General features: G+C 38.7%; 1 protein-coding gene across 2 annotated transcripts in view; it reads right to left on the bottom strand.

Annotated features, from left to right (window-relative positions):
* Window positions 1-18,204, bottom strand: part of FARS2 (phenylalanyl-tRNA synthetase 2, mitochondrial) — a 596,483-nt gene that overhangs the window by 354,595 nt on the left and 223,684 nt on the right. For both annotated transcript variants that reach the window (XM_004479208.3, XM_071210957.1), the window contains one exon: window positions 487-618. In XM_004479208.3, the coding sequence (XP_004479265.1) occupies window positions 487-618 (132 nt within the window). The remainder of the gene's footprint in view (window positions 1-486; window positions 619-18,204) is intronic.

The raw sequence follows: 18,204 nt of genomic DNA, 5'->3' as shown, positions 1-18,204 counted from the left end.
ACTCAGAGAGTGGCTAAGACTACATACACAGGCTTAATTAGTTTTTAAATGTGTTTCATTGCACTTATAAAATATCTGCTGGATTTGGAGCACTGTACTAAATGCCATAAGGACAGAAAAGAATTATACATAGTCTTTGTCCTTAAATAATTTGGAAAACAAACTGCACTTGGTGTGGCATGCAACAAATACCTTTGGGGCAATTATAAAGCAACATCAAAATATGAAATCATAAAGTACAGATCCAGTACCTAACTTCTAATCATGAAGATTTCCAAGAACAAAAAGCCTGAGCACAACCAGATGTAAGAAATTAAGTTCTTCCATAGTTATGTATCAGAGAGAAATCTAGGGGACAACAAAAGCAGAGAAACACAGTAATCTGATCTCTAGATGAGTACGCAAATACATGTAAATAAGCATGGATATGGCATTAAATGGGTTTTCCAGGAGAAACTGTGAATGAAGTTCTGGATTCTCTTCTACCTGAATTTACCAGTTGTTGTTCCATCACCCCACAACCAAGGATTTCCAGCCACTCTCCATGGAAGTTGACCTCCATCTCAAAGGAAGGATGAGTGAAGGGGAAGTAGCAGTCCACCCATCTTATCTCCAGCCCTGCAAAAAAGGCCAAACAAAAACCAAACAAACAATGTGAAAAGGACTTCTACACTTTTGATCATTTATATCAATGTAAGAAGTTACTCAATAAACATAAGATAATAACTACAATAATCAGTGGTTACACACACACAAACACAGACTTTTTCATACCAAACTGGTCTTTTAACTAATGGTATCAATTACTACATTCCTGGTTAAATAAATAGCAAATAAACTAATTTACAGCATTTTAGAGTGAGATCATGAAAAAGCTATGGAAAACTGGACATGTCTTTTCCAATATGAAGAACACTCTGTCCAGTTCCGGGGTCCTCTGAAATCAAATTTATCACCTATCAAATCCCAGCAACCACATGGCAGAGGAAAAATTAGGTCAAGACTGTGGAAAAGCAGGTAATTCTATTAGTTTCTGCTAGTGAAAATGACATCTCTTCAGAGTTAAAGAAACTATATTTTTACCATATTGTTCTCCAAACTTATATGTCAACAATATGACCAATTTAAGATAAGCTGATCAACTTTCTGTAAGTATATGTAGTATATGTATTAATTTTTAAGTTACATTTATAAGAGCTAATGAAAAAAGTTAAATAAACCAAAGTTAAATAAAATAACTATCAGCCAAGGTCAAGCAAAACATTTAAAAGAACCAAAATGCTTTTCCTACAGATGAATGATAAATATGCTCATGCCTAACAAATAAACAAAAAAAAAAAGAATAAAATGCTGAATGTCAGAGGAACATTTTCAAGAAATCATAAAGATGGCACTTCTGAGCAATAATATTATTTAACAAAGGAAAAGGCTAATGAATTAAAAACAATGAAAACCTCCAAAGTGTGGAGGCCACTGAAAGTAAACCAGAAGAGAGTCACCAGGCAGCTGGATGTCCCTTCTGAGAAGCAGAGGAAACAGGGGCAGTGTACAAATCACCTTCTCTGTTCCCCTACCTGTTCCTTTCACTTCATGTAAGGATTTTTCTCTTCTTCCAGGCAGCACTGCCTCCTTGCTAAAGAATCCAACTCTCTATGTTAACATGTCACCCTGTGATTTTAAAATACTGTATGCCCTCTCCCAAGATTATCTGCATTTTAAGCCTTATAGAAATCAGAATGTGTAATGACTAATAACAACGACAATTGCTTCCATGGATTGAGCACTTCCTATGCTTCTATTATCTCATTTCACAGACAATAACAAAGAAACTTCCTCAAGAGGTCAAGTGACTTGCCCCAAGTTGGCTAGCTGGCAGATGGCTTGGCCAAACCCAAGTCGACCTAACTTCAAACTATGCCCTTGATAATTAAAACATAATCCCTGCTTATCGAAAAAGACATTTCCAGATAGGAGAGGAATTATGAAATACTTAGGCCTTTCCTAAGCCACAAATGACAATGCTCTGTTTTAATTTTATTTCTTTTCCTGGTTGTCTGTGGTCTATGGCATGTGACTACTGATTGCCGTTTACAATTGTAATATAGTTTCCCTCGTTCTTAAAGGGGTACTGAGGTCTAATAAAGATGTAATAAAGTGTACAATTTGATAAATGCTGACATATGTATACACCCATCAAACCATCACCACGATCAAGATACTGAATATATCACCCCCAAAATCTCCTCGTACCCCTTTGTAATCCTGCTCACCTGCCTGTTGCCCCTGCTGCTTCCTTGATTCCCACCCATCCCCAGGCAAGCACTGTCCTGCAGGCTGCCATTAGAATTAGTACACATTTGCTAGAATTTTCTAAGAATGAAATCACACAATATGTATCTCCTTTTTGTTTGGCTTCTTTTGCTTAGCATTATTATTAGAAGACCCGGCAATGTTGCTGCATTTGTCAATAGTCTGTGCCTGTTTATGGCTGACTGGGTTTCACCAACGCTTTTACTAACTAGGGAAAAAGTAGGTCCTGCTGCAGGGCACAGGGGTAAAGTCCACAAGTCCCCCGAGGTAGTCCCAACTCTTCTGTATGGAAATACATGTGTGCAGAGCACATGTTCATTTGCTGTTGTCATTCTGCAAAGAAGGTATCTGTGTACCTGAATGTCTGTCCATCTTTGGGACTGACAATCTCCTACCAATGTTTTCATTTAAAAGCACCAGAGACAGTCCTGCTGGCAAACAGAAATGCATGAAGCGTTGGGATACATAACTGGGGACATAAGGACTGGCACACAAAACCAGTTTTATCACACTCTTTTGGAACTCTTGGCAGGTAAGCATAACTGGCTTGCAGGAAAATAATTTAGAAAAACTAATTTTGTGTGCATGGCTTTTTGTACTTGGCTCAAATTTTACCAAAAGCAGAACAGGACTCAGGGTTAACACTGTGATTTCACACGACCTAATGATATATTACCTAAGAGCCTGGAACATAGTAGCTGGATGAGAACTACACACATTAATTCTCTTTGTATCATTTTTAATCATTAGGACAGAGGTTAGCTTACATCTCTTTATATCCCACACCTGTAATATCTCTGTTTCCTCCTAGCCAGGAAGAACTTTAAGGACATTAATAGCACTTAAAATAATAGTGGATTCAAGTCATTCCACTATCAATGTTTATTAAGCCCTAACTAAATACTTACTGCATAAGCGCTAATGGGAATCTGAGCTTTTGTAGATACGGGAGGCTCTTCACACACAACCCATTGGAGATATTCGTATTGAAGAGGCTTGCATGGCACCCAGATCAAATAAAAAGGAGTATGATGATTGCTCCACTTTTCAAGGAACATTCTTTTATTGAAGAGTTTTTTCTTTACCATTTCGAAAATTAAAAACATAAGTTTGGTTTATAACACTACCACATTTTATATCTCATGAATTCATAAGATAAAAGGTCCATCTGTTGCATCTCCCCTTTGCTCTTCTCGGCGATACGGTTTAAGACCTCGGTCACCCCAGCCCACCGATTCTTCTTGCCCAACCTTCCTACCAGTGTCTCTTCCAAATAGCAGTGTAAGTAACTGGTCTATGAAAGCTACACTATGAAAAGGGAGGGAAGTTAGCCAACTTCTCAGAATCCATGAAGATAATAAATATTAAAGAGTTGTGGAAAAGAACATATTGATAATAATATAGAAACTACAATGGAAAGCACAGAGTGGGAAAAGTTGTATCCACAGGGTTGGGAAATGTTTCAGTCCTTTTCACTTAGAACCTTTGCAAATACAGATTCCTTTTTAAATCTACATGAACCTGCAAAAGGATGCCAAATCCACAAACCATTCATTTTCTTGGTTCTACTATCTTAAGGGGTTCTTCAGTTCTAAAGTTTTTCCTCCTTCACATAAATAAGCAAAAGCTAAAATATGCAAAAAAAAATTTTTTTAAGCAGTTCGTGACTCCACTTCAAATATAAACTGGGAGTATCTGAAAGTAAATTATATTAGTTAATGTGCAATTTTTTCTAAAACACGGTGTTCTTTTATATATTCTAACAATTTAAATTTAAGCTACTGATGATGCATTAACAGTGATTTTATTTTTTTATTGGTAGTGGAATTACTTGCTGGATGTTTTTACACAAGAAATATACTTTCTTTTTTATTTTCCACCATGACCTCAAAATGATAGTAAATATTGTGATATCTGGTTGAAAAGCACTTTTGCACGTGTCACATTAAAGGATTTGATAATGAATAACTGGCTCAAAACTATACTGAGTATGGCAAATTTGCAAAGTTTCAAAGTAGAGTAGATGTTTCCAGACGATAGGGGTGGAATGAATTTTTGGTTGTTGCTAATACAGTATTTGTAAATTAAAAATTCAAAAAATAAATTGAGTATACCTTATTCGTAATATCAACAGTCAGTTAAAATATCCACCAAAACTATATTTTTGTATTACATATTATTAGAGAGGAAGTTTTAGTAAACATGTCCAAATAATATGGATTCATTACACATTAGACTAATTTCTTATTGGAGTTACAGAGAAAAATTAAATGCACATGAATTATATATCTTATGAAATAAAATGCCAAGTTTATTTTTTTTTCTTTAGCTCTTTCTTCATTTCTTTCCTTCCTTCTTCCACTCTTTCTTTTTTCTTTCTTTCTTTCCTTTGTGGAACTTGATAATTTATAACACCACAAAGCTGTGTTCAAAATGGCCATAGAACTCAAGATTATAGCAAATATAAAAAAGTATATGAACTGGGAAGCAGATGTGGCTCAAGTGATTGAGCTCCCACCCACCACATGGGTTTGGTTCGCTCCTGGAGAAGACCAGCAAGACAGCGAGCTGGTGTGATGGGCTGGTGTGGTGAGCTGATGCAACAAAGAGACACAAAGAGGAAAGTCACTGAGAGACACAACCAACCAAGGAGCTGAGGTTGCTCAAGCGATTGAGTGCCACTCTCCCACATGGGAGGTCCCAGGTTCCATTCCCAGTGCCTCCTCAAGAGAAAACGAGCAGACAGCAAGTGCAAACAACAAGGGGGGGGAGAATAAATAAATTAAATAAATCTTTTAAAAAAAAAATCATATGAATTAATTTGGGGCCTTGAACAAAGTAAAAGAAAGAACACTCTGGAATAAACCAGGTCATGTGATATAATTGTATACTTGACTTTCCGAGGACACACCAAACTGTTCTCCATAGCAGCCGTACCATTTTACATTCCCACCAACATGGTGAACCGTAATGTAAACATGGACAACAGTTACTAGTACAATTATAACAACAGTGTTTCATCATTTGTAAGGCAGGTACCACACTAATAAATAAGACTAATAATGAGGTGGGGCATATGGGACCTCATGATTTTTCTGTAAAACCTTCAACTGCTCTGATAAAAAAAAAAAGAATAAACCTAATCTGGGTTCAAATCTCAGATCTGTGCCCTTTTTTCTGTGACACTCTGGGCAAGGTGGTGACCCTCTCTGAGTCCCAGCTGCTTCGGCCCTAAGAATAGCACAGGCAGGAGCACAGGTCTCCCCAAGTGGTAGTGCTCCCCTTTGGACATTGGGACACTGGCTCTGCTTTCTCTTCTGAGTGAGGATGCTGAGTCTGCTCGAGAATGTGGAGAGCCCAGTGTGAACTCTCTCAACTGGGACGTCATAAATTATGAGTGTCGATTCTTCCAGGATGGTGATGAGAGCCTGCACGGGAAAGGAATAGTGAGCACTCTGAATCTTTCTCAATTCTGGCAGGACACTACCTGCTCCTACTTCACAGGAGCCCAGGTGCCTGGGCAAGGCAGCCCTGCACCTTTCCTGGTCTGTGTACCCTAGGCCAGCCAAGCTGGAGACACCATGGAGGCCCATCCGTGTGTGTGTGGGCTCTTCCCACCAATACCTAACTCCTTTGCGGTATGGGAGCGCCTCAGCATCTGAAATACTGAAACTATTAAACAGGTGTCAGTCCTGCCTCAACACACCTTCATGAAGGTTCTCATATTGAATTAAGGAGCATTTAATTTCCCTGGCTTATTGACTCATTAGAGAGATTCCCCCTCTGTTTTCCATAGCCCTTATATTTAAAGATGGGACTTTGCTATCAGAACCACCTTCCAGAGGTGGCAGAAACTAAATTTTAAAAGATTAATGACCCAAACTAGGGCAAAAAAAAAACGAGTGATTCTTCTATATCCCACCAGAGCTATCCTCCATGGAAACAGATCATTTTAAAAACTTACATGCAAATTAAAAAATAACGATTGTTTGGCATTCATTTTTCAATAGGTTTCCCTTTGGTTGGAGCCAGAGAAATAGAGTGAAGTGCACTGGTCATGCTTGCTAAACAATATACAGTATGTATCCAGGGAAGGAGGGTGCTCTCTGCCTAGAAATGAATTCTCAAAAAATTGGGATTATCCTCTGTGATCAAATTTAACTAGGGAAGTTACCCAGCTGCGCTGTCAAAGGCCCTTGACAATTCCATCTCTTTTGCTTCTGTTGAATTTAAGTAAGAGGTATAATTTCTTTTTTTAAGTTGTGGTAAAAGATATAACCCAAAATTGGCCATTTTAACCATTTTTAATTGTATATTCCATGGCATTAATTACTTTCAAATGTTATTCAACCATCACCACCATTCATTGCCAAAACTTTTTTTATCACCCTTTAAGCATTAACTCCTTGTTCCCCTCTTCTTCCAGCCCCTGATAACCTTCTAACCTACTTTCTGTCTCTGTGAATTTGCCTAGTCTAGATATTCATTTTAGTGGAATCATAAAATGTGTCTGGCTTATTTCCCTCAGTATAATGTCTTCAAGGATCATTCTTGTTGTACCCATGTATCAGCATTTCATTACATTCTATAGCTGTGTAACAACCTATTGAATGGACGTAGAACATTCTGTTTATCCATTCTTCTGTGGATGGCACTTGGGTTGTTTCATCTTTTGGCTGCTATGAACACTGGTATACAAGGATCTGTTTGAGTCCTTATTTTCAAATCTTTTGGGTATGGAATCAAAACCTTTGAATATATTGCAAGTAGCATACAGATCACTTTTTTCCAGATTTCTCAGTATTAGTCTATTCTAATAGTTTATCATTAAAATAATTTTTTGGTTTCAATAGGCAGGGCATTCACCAGGCTCGCAAATCAATATTGTATGCATCTTAATCACATCTCACTCCCCACCGTGCCCCACTCCTCCTGGACCCCTGTAATTATACTCCTAGGGTTTCCTTTTTATTGCCAGACATAAGCAAATATAGTATCATATGTATTTGTATTTTCCCTCCTTTCTAATATGAATGACAGCATGCTTTATATATTATTCTGTACCATCCTCTTTTTTCTTTATTAGATAAGTTTTGAGTTTATAGAACAAACATCCTGTATAAAATACAGGATTCCCATATACCACTCTATTAATAACACCTTGCATTAGTGTGGAACAATTTTTACAAGTAATGAAAGCACATTTTTATAATTGTAATACTAACAATGAACTTAGAGTTCTTTGTTTATATCATGTAGCTACACAGACTTTTTAAAAAAAAATTTTACTCCATAATTGTAGAAGTTTGGTATTATTTATGAATTCCAAAAATAGAAATTGTATTATGTTTGTAAACTGGTCTGTTCCTCTGGGCATATTATACTGTATTGGATTCAGAGGTTTCACTTTTACTTGATTAAATTATGATTAAAGCTTTGATTGGGTGGAGACTCACAGAGAAAACTACATGGCAAAGGAGTTTTGACGCTGAAGTTTTTAATGCTGGAGACCCAGGAAGTAAATATGCAGAGATATAGATGAGGAAAGAGAAAAGCTCCATTAGACATGGTGGAGGCCCTAGGAAGAGAGACAGGCTGTTTGCCTGATAGTTTACAGCTGGCCTTGCGGAGAGTATAGAGCAGCTGAGCCCAGAGAGAATAAAGCCCCGGAAAGAGACTAAATTCATCCCACCCCATAGCTGGTAATGGAAGGAGCGGGGACCACAGAGGCTTAAGAGGAAGAGGATGCCCCTGCAGGCATCGGCAGTCGTCTTGCTCCAACTCTGGTGAGGGAAGTAACTTATACTTTATGGCCTGGTAACTGTAAACTTCTAGCCAAAATAAATACCCTTTATAAAAGCCAACAGATTTCTGGTATTTTGTTATCAGCACACCTTTGGCTGACTAAAACAGTTATGTACCATGCTTCTTTCATGTAATAACAGGTTCTGAGCCTCTTAATATGACTGCACAGATCACATCCTCATTCCCTTTATTCTAAGCATAATATCACACTGTATGACTAGAGCATAGTTTCTATAACTAGTCCCCCATTGACAGACACTTGAATTATACCCAGTACTTTGCTATTAAAACAATGCTGCAACAAACAACATTGGTGTGTCCAAGAGTAAATGTTACTTTGGTGAATATTGCCAAATTGTCCTCTTCCCAAGTTGTGCCATTTTGTACTTCCTTTAGCTAGATACTTTTCAAGGACCCCAAGGCCCCACAAATAACCACTGGAAGAGTCAAATCTAGAACTCAGATCCCTGGATGAAGGTCCCTTTGCTGATGAAAGACCATCAGCTTGACGTCCTTACTCAGCTCTCACACACTTAATGGAACCCGGGGAGAATGTGCAGTTCACTCTTGGCCAAGAGTTGTAGGTTCCAGGTTCCTTCTGCCTTCCCTACTGTCAGTGTGCAACTTTGTCTCTCCCCTGGCAAAGGAAGAGTGTCTTCTAACAGAGTACCCATATGGCTGGCGGTTATGAGGAAAAGGAGGCACATGTAAGAGTAGGAAACAGGCATACGGGAGTACAAAAGTTGATCTCCTTTCCAAAGCTGACCTCAGGAGTAGAACAAAGTCACACACAATTCACAATTCATTCCCTATTAAGGGCCATACAAACCTGGCAATACCACCACTGTGACTCTTCAGTGTGCTGTGTCTACCTAGCCACATACCCTTGTGTCCAGCACACAGACTGCTAAAAGGAACAAAAAACATTCCTATGACAAAGCAATGCTGACCCCTACCTTTTCCCTTTTTTAGAGCATAATAAAATCCTCTGGTGTGGGACTCCATAGCACACAGACAATCTTATCACTATTTCAGGCCCAGTGACTCCCTCTGCTAAGTAATATACAAAGTAATGAGAGAAAAACAAAAGGCTAGTAATATCCCCCACTAGTGACCCACTGGTGACCACAGTGGAATTGATCCAAGCTATTAGTCTTCTGCTTGTTGGAAACACAAGTCTGTAAAAGTGCTGTTACAGGCTGTTGCCCTCACTCTTAGGCACAGGAACCCTTTTCATTAGGATTTTGACTTTAAGATAATATTATCATTTCTCCACCCTCCCCACTCCCAATGAGGTTAGAGACCATTAAATGTGCCCCTTGTAAAATCTGGGCATTGGGTCGGAGGAACTGGAATAGTGACCATGCCCCTGCTATTTATCAAGCACAAGGAGGGCCATGACGAACAACACCCATTCTAGGGTGAGCCACAACTGCAGGCCCTTTGGTTCTCAATGTTCTTCTACCACACACATTCACAAAGGAAATTATTTTCAGATGTCTACAGGCTACAAAGACACAAATGACACACTCCATCCCTGAAGAACCAACTAATTGGTCACTTGCAGGTGGGTGGGTAGGACCTAAATGTATCTAAACAGCAACCACAGATCTACAATCAAATCCGAGCTCCGTAACTTTTATGTAAAACTTGGACAAGTTTCTTGTTCTCTCACTACCTCAGTTTCAATTAAAATAGGAATGCTACTTACCTCAAAGGGTTTTTGTGATAGTTCAGTAAGGTAAATGAGTGTAGAGAACTTAACAGAGTGCTTCGCACTTAGTAATTGCTTAGTAATTGCTTAATTAACTTAGTAATTTCTGAATTGCATGTCATGGAAAATCAGGCCATAATCTAAAAGACCACTTTATAATATTAAAATATAAATACTTCTATTTGTGTTCCTAAGTTTAAAAACATCTGTTGTTCAAAAACTGAGAGCTAAGCATTATCCTAAATATTTAACATACCTTTCCCCTCCCTCCCCCCTACAGGAAAGGCAGGGCAGGGGCCTTTTCTTCCTTTTTTTTTTTTAAGATTTATTTTTTTTAATTTCTCTCCCCTTCCCCCCACCCCAGTTGTCTGTTCTCTGTGTCCATTCTCTGTGTGTTCTTCTGTGTCTGCTTCTATTCTTGTCAGCAGCACCAGGAATCTGTGCCTCTTTTTGTTGCATCATCTTGCTGTGTCAGCTCTCCGTGTGTGCAATGCCACTCCTGGACAGGCTGAACTTTCTTTCACACTGGGCGGCTCTCCTTACGGGGTGCATGGGGCTCCCCTAAGGGGGGGACACCCCTGCACGGCACAGCACTCCTGGCGCACATCAGCACTGCACGTTGGCCAGTTCCATATGGGTAAAGGAGGCCCTGGGTTTGAACCATGGACTTTCCATGTGGTAGGCAGACACTCTATCCATTGAGCCAAGTCTGCTTCCCGACTTTACATACCTTTCAATCCTTACACTGATGGAAGGCCAACATAAACACTGTACAACAAGTAATACTATTCCTATTTTACAGATGAAGCAAACGTGGTTCAGACAGCATATGTAATTAATTTAACTTTACATAGTAAGTAAATGCTAAGATCAGAATTCAAAACCAGGTTAATCTAACAACAAAGCCCTATGCTGCCCTCCACTGGAATAGATGATAAAAAATGACATCAATACCACTTCACATTAAAAAGAGGCTCACATCACTGGGGGAATATATGGAAGAAAATGTCACTGTACATACAAGACAACAGATCTTACAGTGATGAAAGACATAATATCAATAAATTACTTTTTTATTATTTCAAATTTTTTCAATTTTTTTGTATTTTATTTGCTATTTTTAAAACTATCATTATTACTTCATTTTCTTATTATCTTATTTGGTTATTTTGTTGGTTTCATTTTTTGAGAAGTTTTAGATCACAGAAGTCACAACTGTGACAGAGGAGGATCATTGGTGCAGGGTGTCACTGATGAGGGATTCATGGGAGAGGTTTACCTGGGACATATCGCTAAGACAGATGAAAGAGTTCAAGTGTTCATGAGGCATTGTCACAGTGGGGGGAAAGCCACACAATAACCAAAAGAATGCCAAGTTCCCATCCTGGGGAGCTCTACCACATTCTCTAATGGGACAGCAAGAATCTCCAAGTACAGGGAGTGTGCCTAGTGAGGAAGGATGGACCACTGCGACGGACCCTTGATATTGATGACCGTATTTATGAACCTTTTCTTTTGATATTGAAACTTAGCCTAGTATTATATGTTGCCGAAGAGTTATCTCCTGACAGCCTTCTTATTGCTCAAGTGTGGACTCTCTCTAAGCCAAACTCAGCATATAAATGCATTACCTTCCCCCCAGTGTGGGACATGACTCCTGGGGATGAGCCTCCCGGTCATGGAAGGATTATTACCAAGTGCCAACTAGCAAAGCACCTGGAAAAAGACCTTGAACAAAAGGGGGAAAGGGTAAATACAAATGAGTTTTTATGGCTAAGAGATTTCAAAGTGAGTTGGAGGTCATTCTAGAGGTAAAACTTATGTACGTCTCAACAGGATCTTATTGACTGCCACAGTAAGTGTTGCCTCAAAAAGGGGGGCTCCCGAGGGCTCTATAGACATCCAGACACTATAGTCAGGGTATACAGCTCAGGAGTTTGGCACCCTGCCAGTGGGCCCTACTTTGAAATTTACACTTCCAGTGTGACAGACTTGGACTCATTTATGGTTTCCCTACACATGGTTCTTCTATACCTTCTATTTGAACCTATAGATAGTACTAGACTTGATAGGTTTATGTCCAAGAGACTTAAATCTCTGGGCTGTCCATGTGCCAATTGGGCCCTGAACCTCTCCAGTTTATTGGCCTCACCCAGGACAGCTAACAAGGAGATGATGATGGACAATGCCCATCCCAAGGAACAGAGTCTGCAACTGTAAGCAAGACAGTTCTATCCATCTGCCCCATGGGATCTAAGTCCCCTCTCAATTATAGGCAGAGTGGGCATCACCATCCCAGAATTTTCAATTCTGGGGCTGGGGAATGAATGATGAACTAGAGTAAACTTACTGTTATTCTATTATAGACTTATTGTGACTCTAGCAATGGAAGAACTTTTATCATTTATGTGGAGGCAGTGGCCACTGGAGGTTCTGAGGGGAGGAAGAGGGAAAATCAGGTATAGTATGGGGACACTTTCAGGGCATTGGAATTATCCTGAATGACATTGCAATGATAGATACAAGTCATTATAAATTTTGTCATAACTTACAAAACTGTGCAAAACAGAGTGTAAACTATAATGTAAACTATAACCCACATTTAGTGGCAATGCTCCAATGTGGATTCATCAATTGTAACAAATGTACCACATTAATGAAGGATGTTGTTAATGTGAGAAAGTATGGGAGGGGTATGGAGTAGGGCATATAGGAATTCCTTATATTTTTTATGTAACATTTATTTAACCTAAGTATTTTTAATAAAATAAAATAAAATAAAAATTAAATTAAAAAAGAGGCTCACAGACCATGATGGCCCAGTGAAGTGAGTCTCTTCATTCTACTAACAAAAAACAATAATAGATACCATAAAAAAAGAAAATAAAAAGGCAGAATCTATCAGAGACCTAAATATGAGAATCAAAACTCATAAATTCCTAGAATAAAATATAGGAAATTATCTTTAAAGCCTTATGTTAAACAACGTTTCTTAGATGTTACACCAAAAGCATGAGCAACAAATAAACAAAAACTGGATAAATGGGACCTCATCAAATTTTAAAACTTTTGTGCATCAAAGTACTTCATCACGAAAGAAAAAAGACAATGTACAGAATGGGAAAAAATATTTGCAAACCATATCTCTGATAAGGGTTTAATATCCAGAAGATATTAAAACAATTCTAAAACTCAACAACAAAAGAACAAACAACCCAATTTAAAAATGGGCAAAAGTACAGAGTGTCACTGATTGTAGACTTCAGATGGACTGTATGGTATGTGAATAAAACTGCTTTTAAAATAATAATGGGCAGAAGACTTGAAGACATTCTTCCAAAGACATAGAAATGGCCAATTGACGTAAGAAAATATACTCAACATCATTAGCCATTAGGGAAATGCAAATCGAAACCACAATGAGATACTATTTCACAATCAATAGAATGACTACTATTAAAAAAAAATGGAAAATAACAAGTGTTGGAGAGGATGTGAAGAAATTGGAACCCTCATACATTCTTGCTGGAACTGTGAAATTGTACAGTTGCTAAAGAAAACAGTTTGGAATTTCCTCAGAAAGTTAAATATAGAATTACCATATGAGGTGGTAATCCCATTTCTAGGTATAAATGCCCCAAAATTGAAAGCAAGACTCAAACAGATATGTGCACACTGATGTTCATAGCAGCATTAGTCACAATTGCCAAAAGATGGACGCAAATCAAGTGTCCATCAACCAACGAACGGACAAACAAAATGTGGCATATAAATACAAGGGAATATTATTCAGCCATAAAATAGAATACAAGTTCTGATATATGCCACAACATGGGTGAACCTTGTTGAGCAAAATAAGCCAGACACAAAAGGACAAATATTGTATCATCTCGCTAATATAAAATAATAGAATATGCAAATTTATGGAGTTAGAAACCAGAATGCAAGTTACCAGGGGCCATGGCAGGATGGGGAATGGGAAGTTAATGCTTAATGGACATAAGAGTTTGTTTGGGGTGACAGAAAAGTATTGGTAATGGATGGAGGTGATGATAGCACAACATTATGAATGTAATTAACACCACTGAATTTTATAGTTAAAAGTGGTCAGAAACAGAAATTTTAGCTTGTACATCTGTTACCAGAATAAAAATTTAAAACAAAATAAAACAAAAACAACTATAAAACCAGTGAACCCTAATGGAAACTTGGGACTATAGTTAATAGTACAATTATAATAATGTCTCATTGAGTGTAAGAAAGGATTACACTAACTCAAAATGTTAATAACAGGGAAAATTCTGCATGTGATGAGCTATATGGGAACTCTGTTCTTTCTGCAGGATTTTTTCTAAAAATCTACAATTATTCTAATTTTTAAAAAGTTTAATAGAAAGGCACAGTGTATGTTCAAAGACAAGATAAACACTTCTCAGCATGGGTTTTCGTGGCTCAGGGATACACCCAGGAATAGGAAGGCAGGACTTGATTTCTAAGGATAAAGCACCATTGGTTTGGAATCTGAAGGAGGCTGACATTTGTCAGTCAGAAACTGGGATGTGATAAGCTCCATTTCTGGTGAAAGAAAGATGACAAAAATTGCTGTCCAAATACAGCCTAGAGTTTTGGCTCTAAAGAACTGTAGACTTATAGATGCAAGCCAAGCAACCCAGATGTTTTGTGCCTGGATCAACCATATCCCCTATTTTATTATTGCTGGTTAGTAATTATAACAGATCCCTAAAAAACCTATAGCTAGGGTGGGCCATAAAGACACAACCCCCAAACTCCAATTACAGATCTCTAACTTTGGTCAGCTACGTCAGATCACTGGGGGCTCAATTTGAGAGCACTCACTGTTCCAACCCCCTATAAAAACTGGTTCTGGATTCTGAGCCTATAGAGCTAGACAGACAAGCTATAAAACCACTTAAAGGAAGAAATAAGCAAGGGGGTGATGGGTTGAGGATAAGAGGGAAGAAAATAGAGAGGGATGAAAAACCTTCCCTGAATATAACCCTACAAACCAAAATTACATAATACATGAACAAATTTAATGGTAAGAAAAACCAGTGAATCAAGTATAAATTTACATCAGAAGTTATTTTATAGAACAATCTGAAAATGACTTTTAAAAAAATATTCTTCAGATATCATAAGTGGGTCAATGAAAAAATAAATCACCTATCTTGTTCTAAAAAAAAAACTTTAAGGCACCACTTTTGTAAATCAGATCTAAAGGATGTATCTTTAGAATTTTATACATTTATCATACAGAAAATTAAATTTACAGACATGAAAGAAGCAAAAAAACAAGAAAGAAGAGAAAAATAAGTGGCAATTCACTAAGAAATTACACAATAGAAAATGATATTAAAGCAAGTATTATAACGGTATTCATTATGTTCAGGAAGCTAAAGGAAAGATTTAAAATATTAAGTAGATACATGGAACATTTAAAAAAACCTAACTGAAGTACATAAATCAGATGGCAAATACACTAGATGGGATGAAGGGCAGACTACATTTTGAAAAAAAAAAGATTGGTAAACTTGAGGAGATACCAGTAAAAATTAACCAAAATGAAAACACAGAAAAAAAATGAACAGAGCATCAGAGAACTGTAGGAAATATTTAAGTGGACAGGAGGACAAATATACAGGTAATTGAAATATCCCAAACAGGGTGTAACAAAGAAAATATTAGAAGAAAAAGTGGATACAAATTTCCTAAGCATAATAAAAAATATAAAACTATAAATCAAACACTCAACCATCAAGTATTAGAATCAAGAAGTAAACTAAACCTAGACAAATCATAATCAAACTGCTTAATAATGATGACAAAAAAAATTCTCAAAAGCAGAGAGAAAAGACACATTACATACAGAAGAACAAAGAAATAGTATTTCTCAAGAGAAAAAAAAGGTAAGTGAGAAGACAGAAGAACATTATTAAAAATGGAAAGAAAAGGAAAAACAAAAAACTGTCAACCTACAATTGTTTAACCAGCAAAAACTTCTTTTAAAAAATGAAGGCAAAAAAAGAAAGAAAACGGAAAGGTTTCATCACCAGCAGCCTTAGACAACAAGAAATGTTAAAGACAGTCCTTCAGGGAAACGGACTTTGGCCCAGTGGTTAGGGCGTCCGTCTACCATATGGGAGGTCCGCGGTTCAAACCCCGGGCCTCCTTGACCCGTGTGGAGCTGGCCATGCGCAGTGCTGATGCGCGCAAGGAGTGCCGTGCCACACAGGGGTGTCCCCCGCGTAGGGGAGCCCCACGCGCAAGGAGTGCGCCCGTGAGGAAGGCCGCCCAGCGTGAAAAGAAAGTGCAGCCTGCCCAGGAATGGCGCAGCACTTCCTGTGCTGCTGACAAACAGAAGCGGACAAAGAAACAAAAGCAGACAAAGAAACAAGATGCAACAAATAGGCACCAAGAACAGACAACCAGGGGAGGGGGGGAAATTAAATAAATAAATAAATCTTTAAAAAAAAAAAAAAAAAAAGACAGTCCTTCAGAGTGATTGTAGGAAGACAGCAGAATAGGAAGCTCCAAGAAGCAGTCCCTCCACCAAAACAACTATTCAACTGCCAAGAACTATCTGAATGTACTATTTTGAAATGCCAAAGACTAGGAAAACACTAGGAAGCATCCAGGGAGGAAAAGGAGAAAGCAGTTGATAAATTACAATAAGTAGGAGTGAGTTTCACCCTCCCTGCAGTGTCTACCATCCCCTTCCCCCACACTCCTGGCAAAGGCAGTGGGACTGGAGCACAGGATCCTGGTATAGCTTGCTGGTGCTAGCGTTACCTGATTTCATCTAGGTTCTTGGCTGTGCTGCAGAAATGAATTTCAAGAGCACGCCAGGTGAGTTAGGCCAGTAATTTATTCAGGTAGGGAGGGAAGAGAAATGGGAGAAAACAACAGAGCAGGGGTCCCAGATAGAGAGGAAAGGTGTGAAAAGGGATAAAGAGGGCTGCTTTACAAGCTACAATTCCCCATTATAGATGATAAATGCCCAGGTTTACTTGCCTGGCCACATTGCAGAGGAAAAATGGCGAGGGAAGCACACAGAGGGCAGGAACAGGTCCAGAGGCAAGAGAGCAGGGCAAGGCCTGTGCCTGGCTTTTAAACTGTTAATTATTCCACCTTTGCTAATGGCAGGGGAGGGGTTCCAGCTGTTTTGATTGATTACCCCACTGATCATTCCCCTACTGAGGACCCAATGATAAAGTCCCTAGGAAACATCCAGGGCTTTTCTTTGCATCCAGAAGTCTTTGTTCTGGATAGCAGAATCCTAGGGGTGGGAGTCTTCCAGCAACAGTCTTGGGGTTACCGATATCCACGTGGACTCTGCCAGGCTCCAGATCCATCCATTAATTCCCTATCTTACTAGCCCACTTCACTAGCGTGGGTCATAAAGACACAGTCCCCCAAACTCCAGGGGTGTGTGTTCTGATCACAGATCTCTACCTTTGATCAGCTACTTCAGATCACTGGGGCTCAAGCTGAGAGTATCCACTGTTCCAACCCACCGGGAAAAAGGCAACAGAGGAATCTTAAAGACAGTAACATTCAAAACTAAAGAAAACAGTTAAAGTGCTTCATTAACTGGGCAAGTGCTGAATCAAGATATTGCAACTTGAAAAGTGATAGAAAAATCTCCTGGGACCTTCTCCATAACACAGAGGGGAACCAGCTTGTCCTCTTATTAAGTGTCCCAGGCCCTGTCCCAGAGGTAGCAGAATGGTACCTCTATGCCTGCTCAGGGTACATGTATTTCAGGGTCAATCTACTGGGTGGAAGTCTAAGAGACAAAACATAGAAATGGATTTCCGGCTTGCCCTCCCAGATTTTATCCTGAGGGCAGAGAAGTAGTTACAGATAGCTGGGACAGAGTGAGAAACAATTAAGTCTAAGTGGCCTGGGGCAAAGGACAACCTGTATTAAGTCACTCTAAGGAGCACTCCGGACAGGGAGAGGGTCTTTTAAAAAGAGAATAGAAATGCTATAAACAGGGAATTCCTAGGGCCCCTAGCAAGCATAATCTCAGGAAAGGAGCAGGCTCTCTAAAGAATCAGATAATAGTGAGAAGACAATATACTTCCCATTTGTCTCAGGCCCATCTTCTAGGTAGGAGAGCTAAGCTCCAAAGGTCTCCGTCAATCAAAGCAGAGCCAATATACAAACACAGTTAAGATGCTTTTTGCCTTATTTTGACTAGCTCCTGGTATTCAAAAAAATATGCCATCACCCTCTGGATACAAACTTAAGGGACAGCTCAAGGTCTAAATTCCAGTGTTAAAACCTTAAAATATTAAAATGTACAATGTGCACCAAAAGATTATAAGACAAACAAAAAAACAAGAAATGAC

This window comes from Dasypus novemcinctus, chromosome 22 (assembly GCF_030445035.2).
Source record: "Dasypus novemcinctus isolate mDasNov1 chromosome 22, mDasNov1.1.hap2, whole genome shotgun sequence".
Taxonomy (NCBI): Eukaryota; Metazoa; Chordata; class Mammalia; order Cingulata; family Dasypodidae; genus Dasypus; species Dasypus novemcinctus.
The sequence above is the reverse complement of the archived record's forward strand: the minus strand, read 5'-3'. Positions and strand labels throughout refer to the sequence as shown.